Here is a 25,340-nt window from a genome sequence, read left to right as displayed (position 1 = left end):
TTCTCCCCTATTGTTAATAATTTCCCCCTTGGATCTCACAGAGCACTTTGATTTACAAACTTCTGATTCATTTGTTACGTTATCCATTCAGCTGTGTTTGTGCCTTATTCCCTCTGTTATATTGTGAGTTCTATGAAGGTAGGGATAATATCATATGCAAATGTTACTCCTAGGCCCACTCTTCATTAATGGTCACTGTTTTGTAGCTACCATATTTGGTTTAGATCACTGGCTCTGGAGTCATAGGAACTGGTTTCAAATCCTATTGTGGACACTCACTACCTGTATGACCTTGTAACCTCCCTAGGCTAAGATTTCCTAATCAGTAAAATGAGAGTTGATTGTTCTCTGACATCTCTTCCAGTTCTGAATTTATGACTTTATGTGCCAACTTTGCATTTCTGTCAATCAGTTATTTTATTTTTAAAATCAAGAGAAAAGGATATCTGGTTTCTAGTGATGAACTTTGCTCCTTTAAAATATTTATCAAAAAAGTGGAGTAATACCTCTGAAAATAATTTATGGCAAGGAGAAGAGATGAAAAATAAAACTAAACATTCCAAGTCCTTCTCTCATTTGAATGTCAGAAAAAAAAGCCCAACACCCTTTGGAGTTGTTTCAGGACTAAAGACCCTATAGACCACAATCAGGAATGAGCATGGGGGTTGTTTGTGTATAAAGTTACAGGGACAAGGCATGAAAATCATTATCTGCACTCAGAAATTTGAGATCTAAAGGTAGCAGCCTCAGTCCCTGAGGAGAGCTGCTTTCATGATGTTTCCCCCTCCTTTGGCTGATTTTTCCCCATAGTATGATTTAGTTTCACTCTCAGCTTTGACCTAAGTCGGCTCTCCTGAGCATCCAGGATGACCCAGAAAGTTCACCCTAGAGTAGAGAACTGAATTGGAGCAGACAAGGATGATGTGGTGTATCTGAGTTGTTCCCAGAAATCCAACTGGCTATCGACTGAAAATCAGGGAATTAGAGAATCAGAGATTGTTGGAGATGGAAGGGAATTTAGGGTTCAATAGACCCAAACCTCCTCATCTTCCAAGTAAGGAAATTGAAACCCAGAGAGGTTCAGTTATTTACTTGAGGTCACAGAGATAGGTTAGTAGAGAGATCAGAACTAGAAATAATAACCTAGACATGAGCAGGTATTAATGGAGCCCCTTTGCATACTCATCTCAAAGAAAGCCATTCTTGACTGTGGAATTAACGAGAATGTCAGATACTTTTGGTACATTTCTTCCTGTGCTTCATCCTTGCTAGAAGTGAGAACCTTATCAGCTGGTGAATTCAAGATGTGATGTAAGAGAAGTGGTCCCAGAGAGAAATTATTTAACAACCAGTAAATGTTTCATCTTCATTACTAACACTTTCTTAAGTCTAGATATTCAATCAATGGTTTAACAACTAGTAAATGTTTAACAACCAGCTCTCTGGGAGGGGAGGAGTACTCATGACACATTTTAAAATTAATCTACATTTTAACATTTTCTCCATCACTTTCTTAGTCTAAACAATCAACAAATGGTAAATGTTTAACAAACATTTACCACCAGGAGATGGTTTAACAAATGGTAAATGTTTAACAAACATTTACCACCAGGAGAGCGGGAGTACTCCTGATACACTTTTAAGTTAAACTGCATTGATAAAATTTTCTCCATCACTTCCTTAAGTCTAGAAAATTAACAAAATACTTCAAATTCTGATTTGTAGAATTTGCCAATTTTTGAGGTACAAACTCAAACAATTTAATAATCAGCTTTCACAAGCAAGTTTGAGCTTTCTCTAGCATACCTTAGTATATCCCATACCCCTACGTCAGTAATCACAGTGAGTCCTGACTTATTATTTTTTTTAAGTCAGTCAGGATGAAGTGACTTGCCCAGGGTCACACAGTAAATGTGTAAGTATCTATAGTGTCTAGTAAGAGTCTGAGGCTACATTTGAACTCAGGTACTCCTAACTCCAGACCTGACACTCTATCCACTGCTCTACCAGCTGCCTTAAGTCCTAATTTACTTTAATTGAACCAATCAATCAGAAGTAGGAACTAGTTGTGAAGAGATCTTAGACATGCCTATGGAGTCATTCAAGCAAAGGCATTTTGACTAAGTATTTTTAAAAGTTCTGGATCAATTTAGGAGTGAAGGATACTTTAGGAATTTTAGGAAGATTTTAGCAATTCAGATAAGTGAAATGACACAAGGAGCACGTTAGAATTGGTTGAAGAAATTTAGTCACATCCTGTAAGATTTGTAGAAAACAACTGATCAATTTAGAACCTGGGTATTTGAGTATCTGGAGGTGGAGAGGCGATAGCTTCTTCATCCAAGCTCCTGAAAGGGAATCTTTTAGAGGATGGGGAGGAACAGATGAGCCAGTCTCATCCCTCTAGTCCTTTGAGCAAAGAAAGACCTTATGGACTTCAGCGGGTTGGGGGACTTGGAAAAGTGTTGTCCTTGTAGAATCCCTGGGACAATAGTAGCTGGAAACAGTCTCTACATTAGAATCCAAGGCTACATTAGACACACTGAGGAAAGGCTGCTCCAAGACTCTTTAAGGAGGAGAAAGCTGCAGCAAACCGAATGGTTATTTCATTAATATTCTTTTGAGGCAGGGGGAAGAACTTACAGCAGCTAGAAGCTGGGAGCTGGTCCTTTACCCCTTGTACTTTCTAAGCTTGAGCCCACTTTCTCTTGGACTCCATATGCACTGACGGAAGAATGGACTTTGAATGTTTTAGGGGTGGGGAACCTGCAGCCTTGAGGCCACATGTGGTTCAGATCCTGCCTCAGACACTTCCTAGCTATGTGACCCTGGGCAAGTCATTTAACCTCTGTCTACTTCAATTTCCAAATCTGTGAAGTGAGGACAAAAATAGCACTTATTTCCTAGGGTTGTTGTGAGAATAAATAAGATAATATTTGTAAAGCATGTTGCAAATCTTAAGGTGCTATCTAAATGTTGTTATTATTTTTAATGAAGATCCTTAAGACATTGTGTTCAGAACACTTCAGCCTTCAGATACGGAAAGCACACAGAGTCAAATGGAATTCAGGATCACAAATAAAGAGCCAGAAGGTAGCTTAAATGCTATAGAGCCCAATTCCTTCATTTAACAGATGGGGAAACAGAGGCTAGGTAGCCCAGAATTCAAGCTTAGGTCTTCATGACTCCATTTCCATCAGCTGCCTCTGACTTTTCTCATGTCTGGAAAATGGCTATCATCAACAAGTTTTACAATATTCTTTCGTCCACCTAAGAGCCAGCTTTCCTTTGATATTATGTCTCTTATATTAACATTAATTGCATTCCAGAATATTAGGTATCATGCTTTTCCTCCTGATTCATTGATAAACTTTTTTTTAAAGGAATAAAATGCTGAAAACTGGAATTTTCTTTCTGAAGAGGAATCAAATATTTTGACATTTATTAGATCTATAAAAAGTTGCTAAAAAAAATAAACAGTGTTTTGAGTTCATAAGAACCATATGCTCTAGTGTTTATAAAAATGAGTTGTGACCAAATGCTGAAAAAACATTGCCCCAAAGCAGCATTCTTATGCGGATTTTTGTTTTAACCCTTTGCCTCCTTCATGAGAAGCACCTTGAACACATGGGGTCGTGGCATCACTGGAGTACTTCAAGTAGGTGCTCCATGTAGACTGGCATTTCCTTTTTATTCAGTCACCATCCTGCTGTTTCTTCTGCGCCCTCCAACCTGCGAGCCTCATTTATGTTTGAGATTGTTTTGGGTGATACACAGAGCAAAGGTCTGTTTACCCTAAGTCAATGGTAGTCTTGGCTCTGGTACTGATTATGGAGAATTTGATTTCTCTAGGTCTCATCTCCTTCACAAGTGAAGGGAGAATAATTGTGTGTCTGTGTGTGTGTATCTGTGTGTGTTTCTGTGTTTGTGTGTGTGTACTTGAGCATACTCTCCAGTGATGGAAGGCTTAAGTGGCTAAGCCTTAGAAGGAGCTTTCTCAGCATTTGGCAGAACCAGAAACCTTCTTACCTATCTAGGCCTATATTAGATTATGTGTTCGTCCTTTATTGCCAAAGAAGACCATGCCATCAGAGAAATGATGACATGACTTGCACTTGACTTTGTTTTGAGTAAGGGAGGGCTGTGCAGGTCACCAGCCTCACTCCCCCTCCAGAGTCATTTGAATCCAGTGACCAAATATTCATCAGGATGACTGGAGATGACCCAGGATGAGGCAATTGGGGCTAAGTGACTTGCCCAAGGTCACACAGCTAGTGAGTGTCGAGTGTCTGAGGTGAGATAAGGATGGAGGAGGTTCTGGTGGCCTTTACAACACATATACGGTTAAGGCATTGCTACCTACTCTGCGGCATCTAACCATGTTTTGTTTTGTTTTGTTTTTTTATAGTTAGACACCAGCAATTTAAAGCACTAACTTGTAATAAACTTTGTTAAATAAAGTAACTTGTAAACAGCTAGATGTGCTTGGTCAGCAGAAACAAAAGCACCGGATTTAACTAAGTGTTGGGTCCAAAAATGGGGGAAACAAAGGAAGGAGTTCTGTTTCCACAGAACTTTAAGTGATGGATGGCAGCTAATCAGAGTTGTGACCTAGCGTGGTCAGGTAAAAGGTCAGAAACTAGTGTGAAGGCTTCACAAGCTGTTTGAGGGGAAGCCTATCTGAGAGAAGAACACGAGGTGAGGTGTTCAGGAGGCTCCTTCTAGCCAACAGATGGTGAGGCAGGAGATTTGAATTTTGGAACAGTATAAAGAGGTTTGCATTGGTCTGAATAATCTGTAGTGTCCCCATGGCCTTAGGTGGGAGCTACCCGTTCATTCAGGGGGAATGGATGTAAAGATTAATGAAAGCTTTCCTGATTTCACAAGTAGTGTTCTTTAAGGTGAGCCCTTCTCTCATAGTAGGGAAAGTGCCCTCTTCATGAAAGGCCTGTAATTAAAGATTCTTCTTTCACTCCAGACATTACTTTGGGTGTGAGCCTTACTCTAGACGGGGAGGGTGATGGGGGAAGGAGCTATTTATAACAAAATATAAGGCATTCTTCTGGGAATCTCTATCTCTATCAACCTCCTACATTAAAATATTATGGCAGCTTGGTAACTAGCACATATTAGGGTGCAGCTCCATGACTGGAGCCTACTCCTAGCATGACTCAAGAAAAGGGGTTCCTTGACTATTTTTCTTTTGTGAGCCATAAACCCCTTTGGCAGACTGGTGAAGCCTATGTAATCCCGACTCAGAATTATTTTATGTGTAGAAAATAAAATATATTGTGATTGAGAAGGAAACCAAATTCAGTCATTTAATAAGTTAATTAAATATTTGTTGCATTATAGTGTTCATTAAATATTACTATTTTTATTTTAATATTACTATTATTTATTAAATATTACTATTTTCCTGTGTTAAACAATGGGGATATAAAGAAAAGAAATAAAAACAGTCCTTTCTCTCAAGGAGCTCATAATCTAATGGGAAAGATTGAAATAAATATATTGAAACAAAAATCTGATCTTTTCCTGTCTAAGTTCATGGGCCCCTTGAAATGTGTCACAGGACCTCTTGGGAATCCATGGACCAGAGGTTAAGAACTCTTGCTCAACAGCCTCTAAAGTTGTCCCCTGAGCAGAATGCGGAAAATCCAGGGAGACCAAAAATTGGCCTGCGTACCTGAAAGTGGCCAGGAGTTGATTAATATCCCAAGAGAACCAATCACTAACTCTCTTGAGAATGTTTCTACATATTTCTCAAGATTATCTAGAATTCTAAGACCACACAAAGTAGAGAATTCCAAAGTAATTTGGGGTTAGATCAACTTCCTTCAAATTATCTAAGATCTCTGCACCCTCCACCCCCCTGCTCTAGGCTCACAATTAGCTGATGAGGAAAATTAATATTAAGCTGTATCATTTAATAATAATCCATCCTATTCCCCATTTTGTCAAACCTTATTTCTCAGTCTAATTCAAAAAACTTTCCCAGTCTGAACTAAAAGTGTGGTTGAATAATGTGATCACTCCTCCCCTTCCTTCCCCCGCCATTTGCTAGTCAAGCAGTTTAAAGCGGGATTCTTTGCTTTGTTTACCTCTAAACAAAGAACCAGCTTGGACTGAGCCCATCTCCAGGGGAGGGCTCCTGGGTCCTTGCCTCTTCATATCAAAGTTAGGAGTGATTTGGTTTTCAGAGATACTGATTGAGGTGGTTCTGGTTTTCTGGCCAAGGTTACTAGAGCTAGCTGAGACCCACAAAGCAATTAGCATTTTTTAATTGTCAGAAAGCCTTAACTAGCCATACCTGCAGGCCAACCCATTTTCCCCAGCTGCAGCTAATTGTAAGGTTTTTCAGCTAACCCAACTTCTCCTTGTACCCTTTTGGGTTTCAATAGGGTCTCAGTAAAGGTGTTCTTTTCAGTTCTATTGTGGTTGCTGACCCAATTGAGGGGGCACAGTCTATATGTACAGTCAAGCAAAATAAATGGCTTATGTCCAAATATATCTGTCACATTTTGTGACTTGAATCTATCACTTCTACATCAGGAAATGGGTAGCCTGCTTCTTCCCTGGTCCTCAGGAATTGTGGGTGGCCATTGCATTGATCAGTCTTTCTAAGTGGTTTGTTATTGTATAAATTATTCCCCTGCTTCTTCTCAATTTTCTCAGCATCAGTTCAGGTCCCAGGTTCATTGTTTCTTATAACATAATAGTATTTTAATAAATCCATATGCCATAATTTTCTCAGCTGTTCCCCAACTGATGGCTACCTCTTTAGTTTCCAATTCTTTGCCACAACAAAAGTAGCTTTCCTAAATATTTTTGTACCTATAGGTCCTTTTCCTCTTTCTTTGATTCCTTTGGAGCTGGAGACCTAATTTGCTGAGTAGAAGTACATACAAAGTTTATTAACTTTGGATGCATACTGAATTGTACTTCATAAAGTGGATGAAAAAGGAATCTTGGTAGAGAATCCAAAGACTCCTTTTTACAACTGTTTTTTAGAAAAAAAAATATTATTTCTCTCCTGCCTCATTCCTCTAATATATAAAGTGTGAAAACAGGCACATCACTAGGGACAAAGGATACGCTATCCAATATCTGTATAGAAACAAGCGTTGGGAAAAAACCCCAAACTCTTGCATAAGCACTGAATCCTGGAAATGTCTGGAAAACATGGAGCTCCATTTGGGAAATTGGCAGCATTCGAGTTTATGAATAGTAAAAGCTGTTCTGAAGGGCTGACTTGTTCAGTTTGCTGCTGCATGTAGTGTTAAGACTTCATGTGAGTATTTCTAAGCCACCTGGCTCAGAAAGGAATTGGCTAATAAGCCAAACAGTCGACAAAAGAGCATTGTTCAGGAGGTTGCACAAGTTGAAAAACATGGAGTGACTGAGTCAAGTCGCAAGGTCTATGGACTACATTCCAAGATAGCAAGTTGGCACCATTAGCTGATTGAAAATGAGGCAGATTCATTCACTTAAAGTGATTTTGGCTAATCAATTTAACAGGATCAAATCTATTATGAATACACTGAGAAAAAAGCATGCTCTCATAAAGTTCAGTGAGATGAAACTAGATCTGGCTGGAACTCATTCATTCATTCTCTTTCCATTGGCTTCTAGAGCATGTAATGCACCTTCCTCATCTTTGTAACCCTGCAATGCCTACCACAATGACTTTCATAAAGTATTTGTTGAACTGAATTGTCTAAGTATTTGTTGAACTGAATTGTCTACAAGTTCAATTCTCCCCATATTAAAAATACTTTGAATTTATCAAGCCATTCCCTCTAGCGATGATTGTCTCTCTCCTTCCTTTCTGGGAATCAAACTTCTTCCAAGTGTATCTGCACTCACTCCTTAATTCCTTGCAATCTCATTTCTGCTCCCACCGCTATAACAAAACTATTCTCTATATCCTGGAAATCTAATGTTTTTTTCTCAATTAATACCACTTCCTAATTTCTATAGCATTTTGTTATGATGGCAATCCTCTCCTTAAAACTCTCTAATCTTGGACTAGTGGCTACCAATATGTATGCAGTAAACTCTGGAGAGGGAGTAGGGCACAAAATTTTTGCAAGGAGTTCATGAATCAATATGTAAATCCATAAGTGAGGAATTACAAACTCCAAAGAATGTCACAATATATGTATGGCTATTTTCCAAATTTTTCAAATGTATGCTTCTAAGATTAATCAAGTTCATTTAAAAATATTCTTGTTCATAGTAGATTTTTATCATTAGACTTTGATTCACTTAACAGATGCTAATCTATGAATCAGTAAGCATTTATTAAGGACCAGCTATGTGCCAGACACAGGTAGGGGGGAGGGATACAAACACAAAGAATGAAATGATCCTTACTCTTAAGAAACTTACAGGAGTAGCTTTCTGGAGTCAGGAAGACCTGAGTTAAAAACCCAGCCCCAGACACTTTCTAGCTGTGTGACCATGAGCAAGTCACCTAACCTCAGTTTCCATATCTGTAAAATGGGGATCATAATAGCACCTACCTCCCAGGATTTTTGTGAGGATCAAATGAGAGAACTGTAAAGTGTCTGACTCATGGTAAGCTTTTTGTAAATGTAAATTATTGTTGAATTATATTGAGGCAGACAACAAATATGTGTGTGGGTGCGCACAGCATCAACATAAAGAGCATAAATACAAGATAGGGAAGAAACTAGCAGTTGGGAGGATCAGAAAAGGCTTCATTCATGTACAAGGTCATGCCTAGGTTGTGTCTTGAAGGAAAAGAGAGACTCTATGATGTGGAGATGAGGAGGAAGTACATTTTCATTATGGGGGCAGCCAGTGCAAAGACATGGAGATTGGAGATGGAGTGTTGTGTGTGAGAAAAAAAGAAAAGGCCAGTTTGACTGGATCTCAGAGACAAGAGGGAGAGTAATTTACAAGGAGGCTGGAAAATCACTCTGGCAGTTAAGTAGAGCAAGCAGAAAGCAGTCAGGAGGCTGATGAAGTAATCTAGGTGAGAGGTGATGGACTTGGCCTGAGATGGCGGCTATATGAATATAAATAAGGAATTAGAGGCAAGAATTGTTATCAAAGTAAAAATTGTAAGATGGTCGGTCAACAGATTTTGAGATATGACGGTGAGGTAGAGTGAGGAGTCAAGGATAAGGTGAAAATAATGAATGATAGAGACTGAAAGAATGCAAAAATGACATAAAAATTTGGAAGAGAAGTAGATGGGCATGGGGGAGAGTTCTGTTTCTGGCATTGAGATGTCTCTGAGTTTAAGATGTCTCCATGACATCCATTTGGAAATGTCTAATAGATGTTTGATGATGTGGGGATAAAGCTTGGGGAGAGACTGATGCTGGATACGTAGAGGTGATCATTAAATCCATAGGAATGGATGAGGTCACTAAGAGAGAGAAGAGACAGGTGTCTAGAACAGAACCTTGGCATATATCCTCTGCTACGCCATGTGAGCTGGATGACAAACTAGATAAGGAGACCGAGAAGGATCAATCAGACAGTTAAGAGGAGAATCAAGAGAAAGGAATGTTACAAAAACTCAGAGAGGAGAGAGTATCTAGAAGGAGATGTGCTAAATGCAACAGCTAGGTTAAAAAGGATGAAGACTGAGAAAAGGTCATCAGATGTGTCCATCAAGAGATGATTATTAACTTTGGAGAAAGAAGTTTCAGTGGAGTGATGAAGCTGGTGAGTGAGTGAATAGAGAGGAAAAACATTCAATAAAATAGGTAATGTTTTCTAGGAATTTGACTAAAAAGGAGGAGAATATAGGATAATAATAGAATACGGGGGTAATAAAAGTCTAGTAAACAGTACAACAGTACTATCATGGGGAGAGGGAGAATCCAAAAAAATTTGACAAAAGGTGTTATACTAAGAGAGGTTAGTGACCTAGACTTCACTATTCCAGATCTCTTCCTACTAATATGTTTTCCCTTCTTCCCACCTCCAATATTTAGGCATTCCCTAAGGGTTTTGTCCTTGGAATTCTTTCTGTTCTCTATATACTCTCCTCTGACAATCTCATCTAGCTGGTAACTTGAGACATAATTTTTATGAAAATCACTATAAATCTTTATTTCTAGCCTCATTGATCTCCTGAGTACAACTAACACATTTCCATCTCTCACTTGAATGTTTCACTAGTAGCTCAAAGTTACGTCCAAAATTGAAATTAAAAAAAAAATTAAACTTTATTTATTTGGTTGAAAGACCATGAACTGTTTGGGTCGATGGACTCCCTGGCTGTGGGCATCTAAGTACCCTCAACAACTGGCTGCATCACCTTGGGAGCAGAGGAGGGAATGATGATAATGGCATAGCCTTTCCTTTTCCATCATGTCCTCACTTCCCGTACTCACTCATCCTCAATCTGTTCCTCCTGACTTCTCTATTTTGGATAATGGCACTGACCATCTCCCAGTCACCCAGGGTCAAAATCTTGGAATCATCTGATTTCCTGAACCCACCAAACTAGTTAGTCACCAAGACATTCTTCTGATAGTTCTATTGAATCTGCCCCCATTTTCTACATTCCTACAATGATCACCCCTTCGGTTTCTCATGCCTGAAATGCATCCCCTCCTCACCTCTTCCTTATAGAATCCATTGCTTTCTTTAAGAGACAGCCAAATCATGACCTTCCTGACCTTTCCTGACTTCCTAGGGCCTTCCCTTCCAAACAACCACTTTATTTGTATTCTGTGCATACTTATATACAGACTTGTCTCACCAGATAGAATGTAAGTTCCCTTCTCCCTCCTTTTCCTTCTTTCCTTCCTTCCTTCCTTCCTTCCTTCCTTCCTTCCTTCCTTCCTTCCTTCCTTCCTTCCTTCCTTCCTTCCTTCCTTCCTTTCTTTTTCTTTCTTTCTTTCTTTCTTTCTTTCTTTCTTTCTTTCTTTCTTTCTTTCTTTCTTTCTTTCTTTCTTTCTTTCTTTCTTTCTTTCTTTCTTTCTTTCTTTCTTTCTTTCTTTCTTTCTTTCTTTCTCCGATTTCACTGATATGGGGAGGCCCTGTTTAGAAAAGTACTTCTATAGATGTATGCTAGCAAGTATTTTGCAACTTCAAGTCTTTGAAAGTTGCCTGGGACACCAAGAGGTTAAGTGACTTGCCCCAGGGTTACACAGCCAATGAGAGTCAGATACATTTGAACACTGAAGGGCATTCTTTTCCAAGTCCAGCTCTCAACTCTGTCATATTGCTTCAATTTGTCTTTTTGCAATGTGTGCCCACAATTATGTGTTCTACCCTCTGGGGCCACACAGAACAAGCCTAATTCATCTTCTATATAATGGTACTTCAAATAGAAGGAGACAATTATCTACAGTAACCTGATGAATCTTCTCTTATTCAGACTAATTGGAAACTGAGATTCCCAGATTACTGCAATTGATTTTCATATGACTCTTTACCAGTTTGGTTGACCTCTTCCACACATTCCCCAGCTTATCAATATCTTTCCTAAATATGGTACTCAGATATGGTCTGACCAAAGCAGAGTAACTACAGAACCATCATGTCCTCATTCCTGGTAAGTGGCCTTTCTTCATATAGCCTTAGAGCAAATTAGCTTTTTTGGCTTCCATATCATGTTATTGACTCACGTTGGAGCCTGCAGTATGTCAAAACACTCAGATCTTCTTCAGATAAACTATTATGTGACTATGACATCCTGTCTAAATATGCCTCCTCCATCACATGCTTGTGATGTTATGATAGTGAACCCAAGTCTAAGACTTTACAAGATTTCCTATTAAATTTCATCTTATTGGATACAGCCACATGTTCCATCCCATTAAGATCCTAATTCTGTCATCTACTTTGCAAGTTATCCCTCTCAGATTTGGGTCAACTGTAAAATGACACAAGTTATTGGTTGCAATGTTAAGGAATACAGGGCTGAGAAAAGATCTCTGGGACTTTCCACTAGGATGGATTACATTATATTTGTATTTATTCTGTCAGACATTTGCCAGTTGCATTTTAATCTGGCTCAGGCTATACCTGAGAACCCCACTTGCTGCTCTAGCGCATTTAAAGTGATTAGATTCATGAAACATTGATCTTTGTGCAACTTTTTTCTATTATGTAAATGCACATCGATAAATATTTGGACTCACTGCATAATGTCTAACAATGATGATAGCTGACATTTATGTATAGGAGTGTGAGAGTAACATTTAATAACCAGCTCTCTCTCCAAAAAAGTATACATAACATATTTTAAGTTTGATCTTCATTATTAATATTTCTCCCATCATTTTCTTAAGTCTAGATAGTCAAGAAAACGATAAATCAAGCTCTGATTTAGAGCAATTGCCAATTGTCTCTTCTAAGCTTGGGGTGATTCCAGCATGCATGTTCTTGTGTATCTGAAACTGTTAAAGTATGCAAAGTTCTTTACATACATCATCTCACTTGAACTTCATAGTAACTCTATAAGAAATCTACTTCTGGTATTATTATTCCCATTTTACAGTTCAAAAAAACTAAAACTGAGACAGGCTAAGAGATATTCCCATGACCACACAGCTAATAAACAGAAGAGGCAGGATTAGAACTCGTGAATGAAAGAAATTATTATTAATAACTAATGATTTGGAGAGATTCAGGGTTCCCTCTTTTTCTATCCTCATTTCAAGATATCAGTCTATGAAGAGAACTTTCCCTTCTATCCAACCCCACCCAATCTTACAAAGAACCTCTAATGAAAACTGAATTCCATTCAATCAAGCTTGGGTAGAGACAGACCCTTTTATCTAAATTGCCCAAGGCTGAGGGTGGTTTGGGTCTAGAGATAGACTCTATCCAACAATGACATGATGTCACCCTCAGCCCCTCATTGTAATATTCATTTACCCATTAATTGTTATCCAATCAGAGTTGATTGACACCCTGGGGAACACACCCTTTCCAAAAGGACATATAAACCATGAGCCTGTCATCATGATTGTCCTTGGTTTAAGAGAGAGTTGGCCAAAGAACCATCATTTTTTTAAAATGCTGACATTATTAATTAAATTATTAAATTACCCAGAAATTACGTCTCTCAATCTTTTTAATTACCACATATCTTTCTAAGCCAAGTGTTCTCTCCACTATGCCTCACTAACTCTGAGACAAAAGAGGTATGCAACCAACCAAAAGAAGTAATACCTCAATGTATTTGGTGGTTAGTTCTCTCTTACTTAAAGTCTTCAGACAGAAGCTAGATGACTGTTGAGGACGCTGTAGAGGGGATTTTTAGGTAGGGGTTGGACTACATGGCTTTTAAATTTCCTTTTAGTTCTGAGACCTGTGATTCTGTTATTTGAATTTGCAAAGTTAACATTCCAGCACAGTTTATTCTATGGACCCTGCTGCAGTCTGCTTTCCTGCTCTACAGTATTACTTAAGTCATTCTGTGTGCCACCTACCTTTCAAACTGAAATGTCTTGTTGAGCAAAGGGTGACCAGGACGACTACATCTCACCAGGACTGTTTCCTAATGGAAAACATTAAAAACAAAAGGTAAGACCATCCTAGGAATATACCTGTGCCACAATGGAAAAAAAAACCAGAATATGTAACTAGTTCAAAATATATTAGGGAACCCATTAATATGCAAGATAGAAATGGGTTGAATAGACCAGAATTTTAATGTAATAGAACTGACAACTTCAAAGAAAAGAGTAAAGCTTCCTAAAGCTTAACTGAGGGATATGGTAGGATGAGAACCATTTCTTTAAAAAAAAAATATTTATCTATAGTTTTCAACATTCATTTTTATAAGATTTTGAGTTTTAAATTTTCTCCCCCCTACTTCAGCCATTCCCCAGTTGGTGGGCATCCCCTCAATTTCCAATTCTTGGCCACTACAAAAAGAGCTACTATAAATATTTTTGTACACATGGGTTCTTTTTTCCCATTTTTCAAAATTTTTTTCATTTATTTATTTATTTAATGTTCTACGATCACTACCATAAAACTTAGATTTCCTCCCCACCCCTCCACCTCCCTCCCTCCCCAAGACGGCACACAATTCTATGTAGGATCTACATATACTTTCCTATTGAATACATTTTTACTATAGTCATGCTGTGTAGATGAACTAAAATAAATGGAAGAAATCATATAACAAATCAAAACATAATACACACACACACACACACACACACACACACACACACACACAAACATGATCTGCTACATTCTGCGAATGAATTCCACAGTTCTTTCTCTGAGTGTGGAAGGCATTTTGCCTTAGAAAACCACCACTGGGATTTTTTTTTTAATAAGTTCTTGTGTTGTTACGAAGTTCCAAGTCTACCAGAAAAAACTCTCACACACTGTGGTCATTACTGTGCACAAAGTTCTCCTGGTTCTACTCCTTTCTCTCAGCATCAGATCATATAAGTCCTTTCAGGCCTCCCTGAAGTCTTCTTGTTCATCATTTCTTATGGCGCAATAGTACTCCATTACATTTATATACCATAATTTATTCAGCCATTCCCCAATTGATGGGCATCCCTTTGATTTCCAGTTTTTGGCCACCACAAAGTGCTGCTATAAATATTTTTGTACACGTGGGACCCTTTCCCATTTTTATGATCTCTTGGGGATACAGTCCTAGTAGCAATATTGCTGGGTCAAAAGGTATGCACATTTTTGTAGCCATTTGGGCATCGTTCCAAACCACACTCCAGAGTGGTTGGATGAGCTTACAGCTCCACCAACAATGAATTAGTATTCTAGCTCTCCCACATTCTCTCCTACATTTATCATTTTCCTGTTCTGTCATGTTTGCCAATCTTATAGGTGTGATGTGGTACCTCAGAGTTGTTTTGATTTGCATCTCTCTAATCAAAAGTGATTTAAAGCATTTTTTCATATGATTATAGATATCTTTAATTTCTTCCTCTGAAAATTGCCTGTTCATATCCTTTGACCATTTATCAATTGGGGAATGACTTGGATTGTTGTACATTTGACTCAGTTCTCTATATATTCTAGAAATGAGGCCTTTATCCCTGAGATTAGCTGTAAAAATTCTTTCCAAATTTACTACATCCCTCTGAATTTTGGTTGCATTGGGCCCATTTTTTAGTGATCTCTTTGGGATACAACCCTAGAAGCAGTATTGCTGGATCATAGGGAATACACAGCCCTTTGGGCATAGTGAGGACCATTTTTTTTATTTGCATGTTATCTTGACTTAAGGATAACTGGTGGAATCTCAGGTACTACTTTTGTGCAATGTTCCAAAAGTTTTCATGAAGTTTATAACCCATCACAGGTAAAACAACACTGAATTTTGGGACACTGTGTCAGTAGAGAAGGAAGTTTAAATCTCTTTCAAATTTTGTTCTTTCCAACAGTGTTGTTCTTAGGGTGTGGGGGGTAGAGGCATAGGTAACATTCAATAAGAGAAGTGCTGTCATTAACTTCCAATTAGACCAGGAGAAAGGAAACCTACTGGATGGAATGCAAAACAAAACCCACACCAAGAGAGAAATATATTTGGGAAGAGTCAAACTGTTTAAAGAAATTTTAAGATGGCAATAGTGATTAGTCCAAAAGTGAACATTTTATTTTTGTAAATAGTAACTAGAAAATGCTGGAATACTGCCTTCAAATATCTCAACTCTTAAATGTCAAATAAATTGACCAGATGTTTTTGAAGAAAAAAATAAATATTTGGGATTCACCATCTGCCCACATCCCATTGTTTTTGCTTTCCACCATTGTGAGAAGCTCCTCCCATTCTCGCCACCAAAGTCCTCTGCAAAGCTCTCCTATTTGTCTCCTCACCACTCCTAGCCAGCATCCCAATTCAAGCTCTTGTCATCTCTCATCTGAACTATTGGAACAACTTCCTTCTTGGTCTCCTTGTCTCTAGTTTCTCTCCTCTCTCAAATCCATTCTTCCCATATCCAGAAAAGGGTTTTCCCAAGGCGCTGGTCTGACCAGGTTATTTCTCTGCTCCAAAACTCCAGTGGTTCCCCTCCTGCCTATGGTATCCCCTCAATCTAGCTCCAATCTACCTCCATTCCAGCTTTCTTTCCTTTATATATCCTTTCGTTCCAGTCAAACTAGGCCACTAATTGTTATCTGGTCTCATCCCTCTTGCTGGTCTTGTGATCATCCATCATGCCTAAAGAGCATCGTTTCTTTATCTCTTCCTTTCAGAATCTTTCTCTTCCTTCAAGATGAAGCTCAGGCAATGTCACTGACATAGCACCTTCTCTGACAATTTCAAAGAACACTTTGTCATCATCTCTCTTTTGCCCTCATCATACCTTATCTTGGATTATGCTCATCAGTATGCATGTATCCACAAGTACTGCAACCTTTGAAGGTCAATGCTTCTCTAGGCTTTCAGAGTCCTTCTCTCCCTTCAAGATTAAGCTCAGGCATCATTACTGATATAGCACCTTCTCTGACAATGTCTCCTACCCCCTACAACCCTCACTCTCCTGTGAAACCACGGCCCTCCTCAAATTTTCCAAAGAACACTGTTATATATGACATAGGTATTTCTGTAGGGGGAGAGGGCAAGGAAGCTAAGGATGTGAAAAACAAATTTCTCAAGACTACAGTTTTGCCTATGGTTGGCATGTTGACTTCTAGATGGCATGGGACAAACATAAATTGGGCTATGAAAGTACATTCATCATACAGGTGCAATACAGGTCACTCTTTTTATATGCTTTAAGAGGATCCTTTTTTTTTTATTTTAAGAGTTAGTTTCCTATAGAGGAGTTTCATTCCTAAGGGATTCCATCATTGAGGTTTCACTATATAATTTTAGTATGTTCCAGTATGGTACAGGGGTAGCATTCTCTGAGATCACGGTATCCCCAAACACAACTGTCTATGTGTAATGGCAAGTAAAATAGGATCTTTTGCTATTTTTGTTTTAGTATAATCAAGAAGTATAATGCTTCTGCTTGAACGTGGCTGGGGAGGTCTTTCCCACCCATTGATGGTCCTGCTCTTCGAGGGAAGCTTGATTAGGGGAGTTGTTTTGTAGGAGAGTCCTAAGTACCTTTTATTTTTTTCTATTGAGGCACTGGGTCAGAGGGTTATGCCCTCTGGCCCTAAAAAGTGTGTAAATACTCTGAGGGTGAGGTTTTACTTTGGGGCTTGGTTTTTGTAAGAAGATTTGAGTGCCAGATGGGGACTCTGGGAAACTGCTAAGGAGCCCCTCCTCTCCCCCCACTCTGAGAACCCAGAGGTCAGTGTTTCCCTCTCTGTCTGTACCTGTCTGTTGAATTCAGGCAGAGGAAGCCATGTCTGTTGATTTTTTGTTGATTTTTTGATTTCTCTGTACTTTCTTTGAAGTTCAGGGTTCTGCCTCCCCTGAACTAGGTGAAAGATATATGTTCTTGGTTAAAGGAGTAATACATGTGCTTGATTAAAGAGATTGTTAACCTCTCAAAAGTTGCCTTTCTTTTTATGAATGCAGATCTAAGAACGTATGATTGCAGGCACCCCTGTGTATGTTGGGGTGAAAGAGTGAAAGCATAGAGTAATTTTTTTTAAAAAAATCCTATCCTGATGTAGTTACAAGAATAGATCCCCAAATTTCTGGCTCCCAGGCTTGGACTCTTAACCACTAACCCTCTACTCCCTCCCTGTGGCATATTTTCATTTTAATGGTCTCCTGATTGTGGTAGTATTCCTTTAAAAAGATGCCAAAATGCAATCCCAGGGCTTTGGCATGAGTTACACAGGAATTCAAACCCTAAAGTGTCCAGCTCTTGTCATCAGATGCCTGGGTTTTAACAACAAAGAAAAACAAATTTAAAATGCTAAAATTCATAATGTCTTACCCCAAAACTCAAGAGACACCATATTCAGAACATTAAAAAAAAAAGTTTAAAAAAATCCTTGATTCCAAAAAGGTCCCATGGCTGTTTGGAATCCCATCCTATTTGTGACCATTTCTACAGAATTTCAAAGAGTATCTGAAATGACTCAGGGAATGCAAGTACTTTTAAAAGCTGAACTCAGAAAAGATTGTAAAAAAAAAAAAAGCTGTATTTTTTTTTTAATGAAATCTGTCTGTATAAAGAGAGCTAATTGTAAATGGAACAGCAAGAATGATATAGGAATCTTTTCCTTCCTTATAATATTAGCTTCTCCACCTTAAACCAGGATCCCATTCTTTCTCTATTCAAATTAGTGACTTCTTCTCTATAATATCCTATCTCTCCGTACCAATTTCCAAACTCTCATTATCCAGGGGATCCTTCTGTTTGGAATAAAAATTGATCAACCTATATCAATTCTCAAGAAAAAAGTCCCTTAACCTACAGAAAAGCAAAGAACTGATGGATAGCTTTCAACACAACGCATCATATTTAACATACAGGCTTTCTTGAAATGGAAATTTATTGCTATGTATTTTGAATCCTTTCTTATGTTATGCTGTGTACGTCATGTTTTTTTCTTATTTTTTATTTAAGTTTATAATGTGTTCCTTTTTATTTATTACATATTTAAGTTTTAGTATTCAAGTCTAAAATTTTTTTAAAGATTAAAAAAACAAATAAGTACTTTGCAGGGATAAAGCAAAGAATAATAATATAAAATTACTAATGAATATATATGAAATTTTAAAAATCTTAGCAAAAAAAAAAAAACAACCCTGGAATCTGTCTATGTGTCTCTCAGTTTACTGTGACCAAGTTGGATTTTGTCCAGTGATTCAACATAATGAAAACAATTAACATAATCATATTAAAACAAAAACAACCTAAACCACAAGTGTATCAATGAATGTAGAAAAAAAACCCCTTTCAACAAAATATAACAATCTTTTGGGGATCAGGGATTTTTTCTTGCTTTTCTATTTGTATGCCTGTGGGTGGCTAGGTGGCACAGTGGATAGAATCAGGAAGACTCGATTTCCTAAATTCAAATCTGGCCTCAGACCCTTACTAGCTGTGTGACCCTAGAAAAGTCACTTTACCCTGTTTGCCTCGGTTTCCTCATCTATAAGATGAGCTGGAGAAGGAAATGGCAAACCACTCCAATATCTTTGCCAAGAAAACCCCAAGAGTCATCACAACTGAAAAATTACTGAAAATTTGTATCTCTAACACTTAGCAAATCACTTTGCAAACAGTAAAATGCTTTTTATTCATTCACTTATTATCTCAAAGGTAAGTTAGCTTTCAAAATACACTAAGTAAACCAGAAATTCTGAACAAATGGAAGAGCAGAGGCATCTTCTGACTACAGGTAGAGTAGTCAAGGAGGGGAGGTGTTGTTAGAAGCACTTCACCTGGTTCTCCCAGACCTCATCTCCAGTCTGTCCCAGCCCCACCTTTCTCAGTGGTTGGAATAGGTGGAGACACTAAGCAGGAGGAGATTCCAAGTTATCTTGGTTCCCCTAGTCTCTCTCCATCTCTGCACTTGCCTCCTGAAATGTCTGGTGAAGCTTTTCTCTCCGTCTCTGTCTCTCTGCAAGTCATTGTGTGCATGTTGTTATGCTCCTTCTCATCCTTGAAATATTATGAAGTGTCCATCCTTTGCCAGATATTATGCTAAAACTGAGGCAAGTAAAAACTGAGGGTAACCAAAACCCGGAAGGGATATACCTCTAGATTGCAAGCCTGGACAACTGCATGCCATGGTGGAGAGGGAGAATAGAGCCTGAGAAGCTTTGGGCAGCTGGTTCCCCGTAAGGCCTAACCCAAGTAAGGAGGGAGAGAAAGCTTCTTTCACGAAGCTGGAGGATTCTGCAGGCACCAGCTTTTAGCAAGATGGGCAGTGATGGAAGCTGTCAGCATCTGGGTTACAGGGTCCCAGCCTCACTCACCAACTCCCTCCTGGTGGTTAGACATGTCTCCATGGTCTGAGCCCCACAACCAGACTGTAAGCTAACCTGTCTTCTTGAAACCATTCAACCCTTACTCTATAAATCCTTGTTGAATGAATGCAAGATTTAATGTTGGTGTTCTCAACATTTTTAGCTTAATTGAGGCATATTCATTTTAATCTCTTTTTCTATAGTCCCTTCTTTTTCTCTCTTTACTCTATCTTTACTCTGACCCCTCCTGCTTCATTGTCCCAGTATTGATTGTTTGAGCTACTTATTTCTGGATTCCAGTTTTTTTAGAGTCAATAAAACTTGAACGATGTGCTGCAATTAATGGGGAAGTTCAACTTGAGTTTCCCTTTGCCATGTAAGCAATATTACTGTACTACTCTATTTAGTGTCGACTGAATGCCCTCTGGTAATAAGAAAACATTTCTTTTAAAACGTTTATTTAGATATTTTCTTAACTCAAGCTAGCAAGTCTCAGAAATGGGATTTGAACCCAGGCCTTCTTGACACTGACTATGGCACTCTGCTATACTATCCCATTCCTTAACCCATAACTCCTCTGTTTATAATCTCCTTTTCTTCTACCTATCCTTGACTTCCCAAATTTACTCTTTGTCCTCTTGATCACCTATAGCCCCTCATGCCCATCTTGTCCCCCCACCCCCATCTATAGCCCTGCTCTAACCTCACTTTTCTGTCTTCACAATCTGGCCCAGGAGTGGGGAACCTGCAGCCTTTAGGCCACATGTGGCCCTTTAGGTCCTCATGTGCAGCCCCTTGGCTGAATCCAAACTTCACAGAAGAAATCCTCTTAATGAAAGGATTTGTTCTATAAAACTTGGATTCAGTCAAAAGGCTGCACCCAAGGACCTAGAATGCCATGTGCAGCCATGAGGCCACAGGTTCCCCGGGTGTGAACCCTAAGAGTCAACTAAGCTCCTCTCCTTAGAAGTTGGGGTTAACATATTGCTTCTTTCCATCATCTCGAAGCTGCTCTTCTTTACTTTTTAATGCACCACATTTTGTGTTTAATTTTTAATTTAATTTTAATTTTATTCATTTAAATTTAATATATTTAATTTTCAAGTATGCTAGGCTTGTAGTGCTATTTCTACCTTCTCCTTTCGAGCTTCTCTAAGTGTTTTGCCTCTTCTCTCTGTTCCACCCCTCCCTTCCTCCCATAACTCCTGGCTACCACCTTCAGACTCCGCTTTAGATGACCAGCCTTGCCTCCATATTCTTCTCTGTCTTTCTCCTAAGAGTCAGAGGAGTGCTACCTAGCTTTTGCCTGACCCAAATCTACCCATCTGCTCAGTTTCTTGTCTTAGATTATATGATATGAACCAGAGCCCATGTGTAGAGCCAGACACTGTAACACATGTAGATCAGTTCTTTATAAATTTTTCATGATAATGAAAGAATGAAATAAGACACAGTGGTGTCACTTTAGTGAATGAGGAGAGTTGTGCAAAAAAGCAAGTTTGTGAGTTTATTAGCAGTGCATTATTCCTACTGCCACCAGCTCTACTTATATGGAATGAACTAGGGGCACACATATCTTTGCATATATGTATATACTCACACACACATACATATCTGTATATATGTATGTGCATATACACATATACACCCATGTGCATACACATATACACATACATACCTACAAGTATAGTTACGACAAAAACACATTTCTGGAAATGTAATAGCACAATCTTAGGGGTACTGATTTGGGGAAAGCAACTAGTGGATGTAATTTCTGATATGTTTTTGTTAGTTTTTCTTCTAGTATAAAATAGCCTTTCTCACATGTACAGTCACACTTGAGTTGTCTTCCCAACTTCCCAGAATATATTAATAATAGATAACTTTTATATAGCCCTTACTATGTGCCAGGTACTGCGCTAAGTGCTTTACAATTATTATTAATTACAATAATTAATAATTACAATTATCCTCACAACAATCCTGAGAGATAAGTGCCATTATTATCTCCATTTTACAGAAGCTTGCCCAGGCTCACATATCCAGTAAATATTGGAGGCTGGATTTGAAGTCAGATCTTTCTGACTCCAGGCTCAGACCATTTGGTCACCTAGCTACCTCCAATATTCAAATTTTGAACACTGTTTGGGTCTTAGGAAAATTTCCCTTGGGAAAACAAATACTTCAGATGCTAGACTAGACCCCTGAGTTATCAGACAGGACAATTCTTTCTGAGCTGTGACATAGCAGTAAGTCAAGTCAAGCCAACAAACATTTATTAAATGCTTGCTGTGCCTCCAGCCTGGCACTGTGCTACATGCTGGGAGTACACGTAGAAGCAGAAAGGACAATCCTTGCTCTCAAGAAACTTACATGCTAATGGGCAAAGACAACCCATAAAGCGAAGCTAGAAAAGTCAGGAGGGAAGGAAGAAGGTACCCTCAAGGGAACATGGTGGAAAAAGAAGTCACGAAAGTCGAGAGCAAGTCTGAAAAATGAATGAAGCAGCTGTAAAATTCTCCCTTTGTCAAAGGAATTCACAGACGGTCACTATACTCAAATCTTTTACTCTATAGGCCAGCCAAAAATAAAGACGATTAGGTGATTTACCAAGCACTACCTGACAAATTGGTTGGTAGTACCTACGGTGACTAGTACCCACATGCCCAAGATCAAAATCTGGCGTGTCTAGAGGACATGAGACTTTATTAGAAAGACCTCAAGTCATGGGAAATGGCAGGTTATTTGACCTAATGGACTAACTCCTGGCACACATGCAGCTCAAAAGGCTGAGCTAAGCAAGATTCTGCTAACAATTCCCACTAACATGAAATTCAGTAACTCTATTCAGAAACTGTCAAACTGAAGGATGTCGAAATCCAAATGTGCTCTCCCAAATCTATGCTACCAAACAGATTGGAAAGAGATGAAAAAATGAAACAAGTCAAAAATCCAGAAACAGCAGACCCCTGAGTCCTTATCCTAATAGTAAGATTCTCCATCCAAGAATGTTTTTTATTTATAGATGCAATCTCAAATTCTAAAAGTCTCAAATTAGCTCAAATAGCTTAGAAATTGAAATTAAATATTATCTTACATGTCCAACCCAAACTTAAACTCTTTTTAGGCATTTAGGATTAAAATCACAACAAAGTGGCCAAAAGTTACACAGCCAAAGAAAAGATTACTTGTCTTTTCAGTAGATTTAATACTTTGAAGGGTTTAAATAAGTATGTATTTGTATGGGACCAGAACTGTGTTTGCTATCATTTTAGAGAATTCTCTGCACCACTCCCCCACATCAAAGGGATTTTAACTTATTTTGATATGTGTAAACCTCAAAGTTCTGAAACTGAAGACAATGAAACTTCTGTAGGGTATGTGTGTGTGTGTGTGTGTGTGTGTGTGTGTGTGTGTGTGTGTGCACGTGTGCATGCATGCACGTGCGTGTGTGTGTGCACGTGCATGCACACTGAAGGTAGGTAATTGCTGTCAATGAACGTATAGGACAACACCAGGTTATGCCTTAGTCTCATTTCCCTCATTCTATTCCACTTAGTTTGGATTCACCTTCATCCCTGGCCATCTTCTACTCAGCCATCTTGCCTCAACCTCCTCTCACATTCTAAAAGACTTAACCCTTTCAGGTCTGGAAACACCTCTGCTGTACCCCACCCCCATCCCCATTGATGATTGCCAAATGCCATGCTCCCTTTCCTACCTATCAGCAGCCTTTTCCTCTCCATGCCTAACTCCTTTGCTTGGTGTAATTGATATTTATAGCTCTTTGTTACTTGGCTACTTCCTATCTTCCTAGTCTTCTATTTTACTTCCCCTCTATGTACTCTGAGCTTCAGTTACATCGTTTTACTGGCTGATTTTTGGATATGATATTCAATGTCCTGTCTTCTTGGTACTGTACTGGCTGTCCCCATATCTGCAATATTCTACCTCCTCATCTCTGGCTTCCTTCAAGACTCAGTTCAAATCCCACTGCATCTGAATGTCTTTCCCTGGTGAACTCCTTCCCCTCTGATATAACCTTCCATCTACTCTGTTTATATCTGGTATGTAACTAATTATTTACATGTCTCTCCCATGATACAGTGAGCTTCTTAGGGCTGGGATTGTCTTTATCTTTCTTTGTATCCTGAAGATTTAGCACAGTGCCTGGAACATGGTAAGGGTTTAATACTTGTTGGCTGACTAAAGAACCAAGTCCATCATGAGGCCTTTATTCCTACAGCTGCTAGTGTCCACTTTGGAATTACCCTGCATGGATACGCACACACACACACACACATATGTATATGCATACATCTCATTCTCCTTCCCCCTTACATGTTGTTATTGTTTGGTCAATTTTCAGTTGTGTTTGGTTCTTTGCGACTCCTTTCGGGGTTTTCTTTGCAAAGATACTAGAGTAGTTTGCCTTTTCCTTTTCTCTCCTCCATACACCCTACTAAATAGAATCCCCCTTGAGGATGGGAACTATTTAATTTTTCATTTTGTATCACCAGCACCCAGCACAGTGCCATGCACATAGTAGGTATTTAATAAGTACGACTAAATGTTACAGTGGACAGAGTGCTGAACTTGAAGTCAGGCAGACCTGAACTCAGATCTCACCATGACACTTACTAGTTGTATGATGGCTAGGCATATCTCTCAACCTCCCTGGGCCTCATTTCCCTCATTTGTAAAATGGAGATAATAATAGCACCTACACTCCTGGGTTGTTGGGAGAATCAAGTGAGATTACGTATGTAAAGCTCTTTGTAAACTCTAAAGCATTATATAAATACGAGATAGCATTAAGTATGTTTGGACTCTCACCCATGTACCTTAGATCTTGGAAGGATGATAGGTTTACTCCACTCGTCTTGGGATGATAGGTACCCTTTCTCTAGAAATTTTCAAGCAAAAACTGGATAACCCCTTGTTGGATATGTGTAGAAGGAGTTCTTGGTCAAGTATGGTTGTCACTCAATGGCCTATGAGATTTCAACCAACTCAGATTCTATGACCAAGGAGCAGAAATATAATTGATTGTCTCTAGCCACAGAACTAGGAAGTGTTGGAACCCAAATCCAAAGTTAGGTCTCTAGACACCAAGTCTACTTCTCTTTTCACTATCCCCTACTGCCTCCCAATCTGGAAAAAATGAAAGCTTACTATAATGGCGTAGGGAAAATTCATTTTAATGGTCTAAATGTACTAACATCCAGGCTATTGTGTTTCACATGGTCATTTCTGAGCAACAAATACTAGGAAAGATACAGATGAACTGAAGTATTATTGTGAGAAGTGACATCAAGAGGTAGAAGCTACTTAAGACCATGAGAATCAGCTGAAGGAACTAAGGATGCTTAATTTAGAAAAAGGGAGGACAAGTGAACTCTATTCAAGCATATGAAGGCCTTTTCTGCAGAAGAATTAAATTAAATTAATTTAATTAAACTTGTTCTGCTTAATCCCCAAGACCAGAAGTAGGAGCAATGAGTTGAAGTTTCAGGTAAGTAAA

General features: G+C 38.7%; 1 protein-coding gene and 1 pseudogene across 3 annotated transcripts in view; one reads left to right on the top strand and one right to left on the bottom strand.

The window, feature by feature from the left end:
- The window catches only part of KIF25 (kinesin family member 25), a 91,522-nt gene that overhangs the window by 25,339 nt on the left and 40,843 nt on the right, over positions 1-25,340 (bottom strand). For all 3 annotated transcript variants that reach the window (XM_072643916.1, XM_072643914.1, XM_072643915.1), the window contains one exon: positions 13,434-13,501. In XM_072643916.1, coding sequence (XP_072500017.1) covers positions 13,434-13,501 — 68 coding nt within the window. The remainder of the gene's footprint in view (positions 1-13,433; positions 13,502-25,340) is intronic.
- On the top strand, positions 4,299-4,389 carry LOC140530686 (U6atac minor spliceosomal RNA; annotated as a pseudogene).

The sequence above is a fragment of the Notamacropus eugenii genome, chromosome 2 (genome assembly GCF_028372415.1).
Source record: "Notamacropus eugenii isolate mMacEug1 chromosome 2, mMacEug1.pri_v2, whole genome shotgun sequence".
Taxonomy (NCBI): Eukaryota; Metazoa; Chordata; class Mammalia; order Diprotodontia; family Macropodidae; genus Notamacropus; species Notamacropus eugenii.
This window is presented reverse-complemented; position numbering and strand designations above follow the sequence as displayed.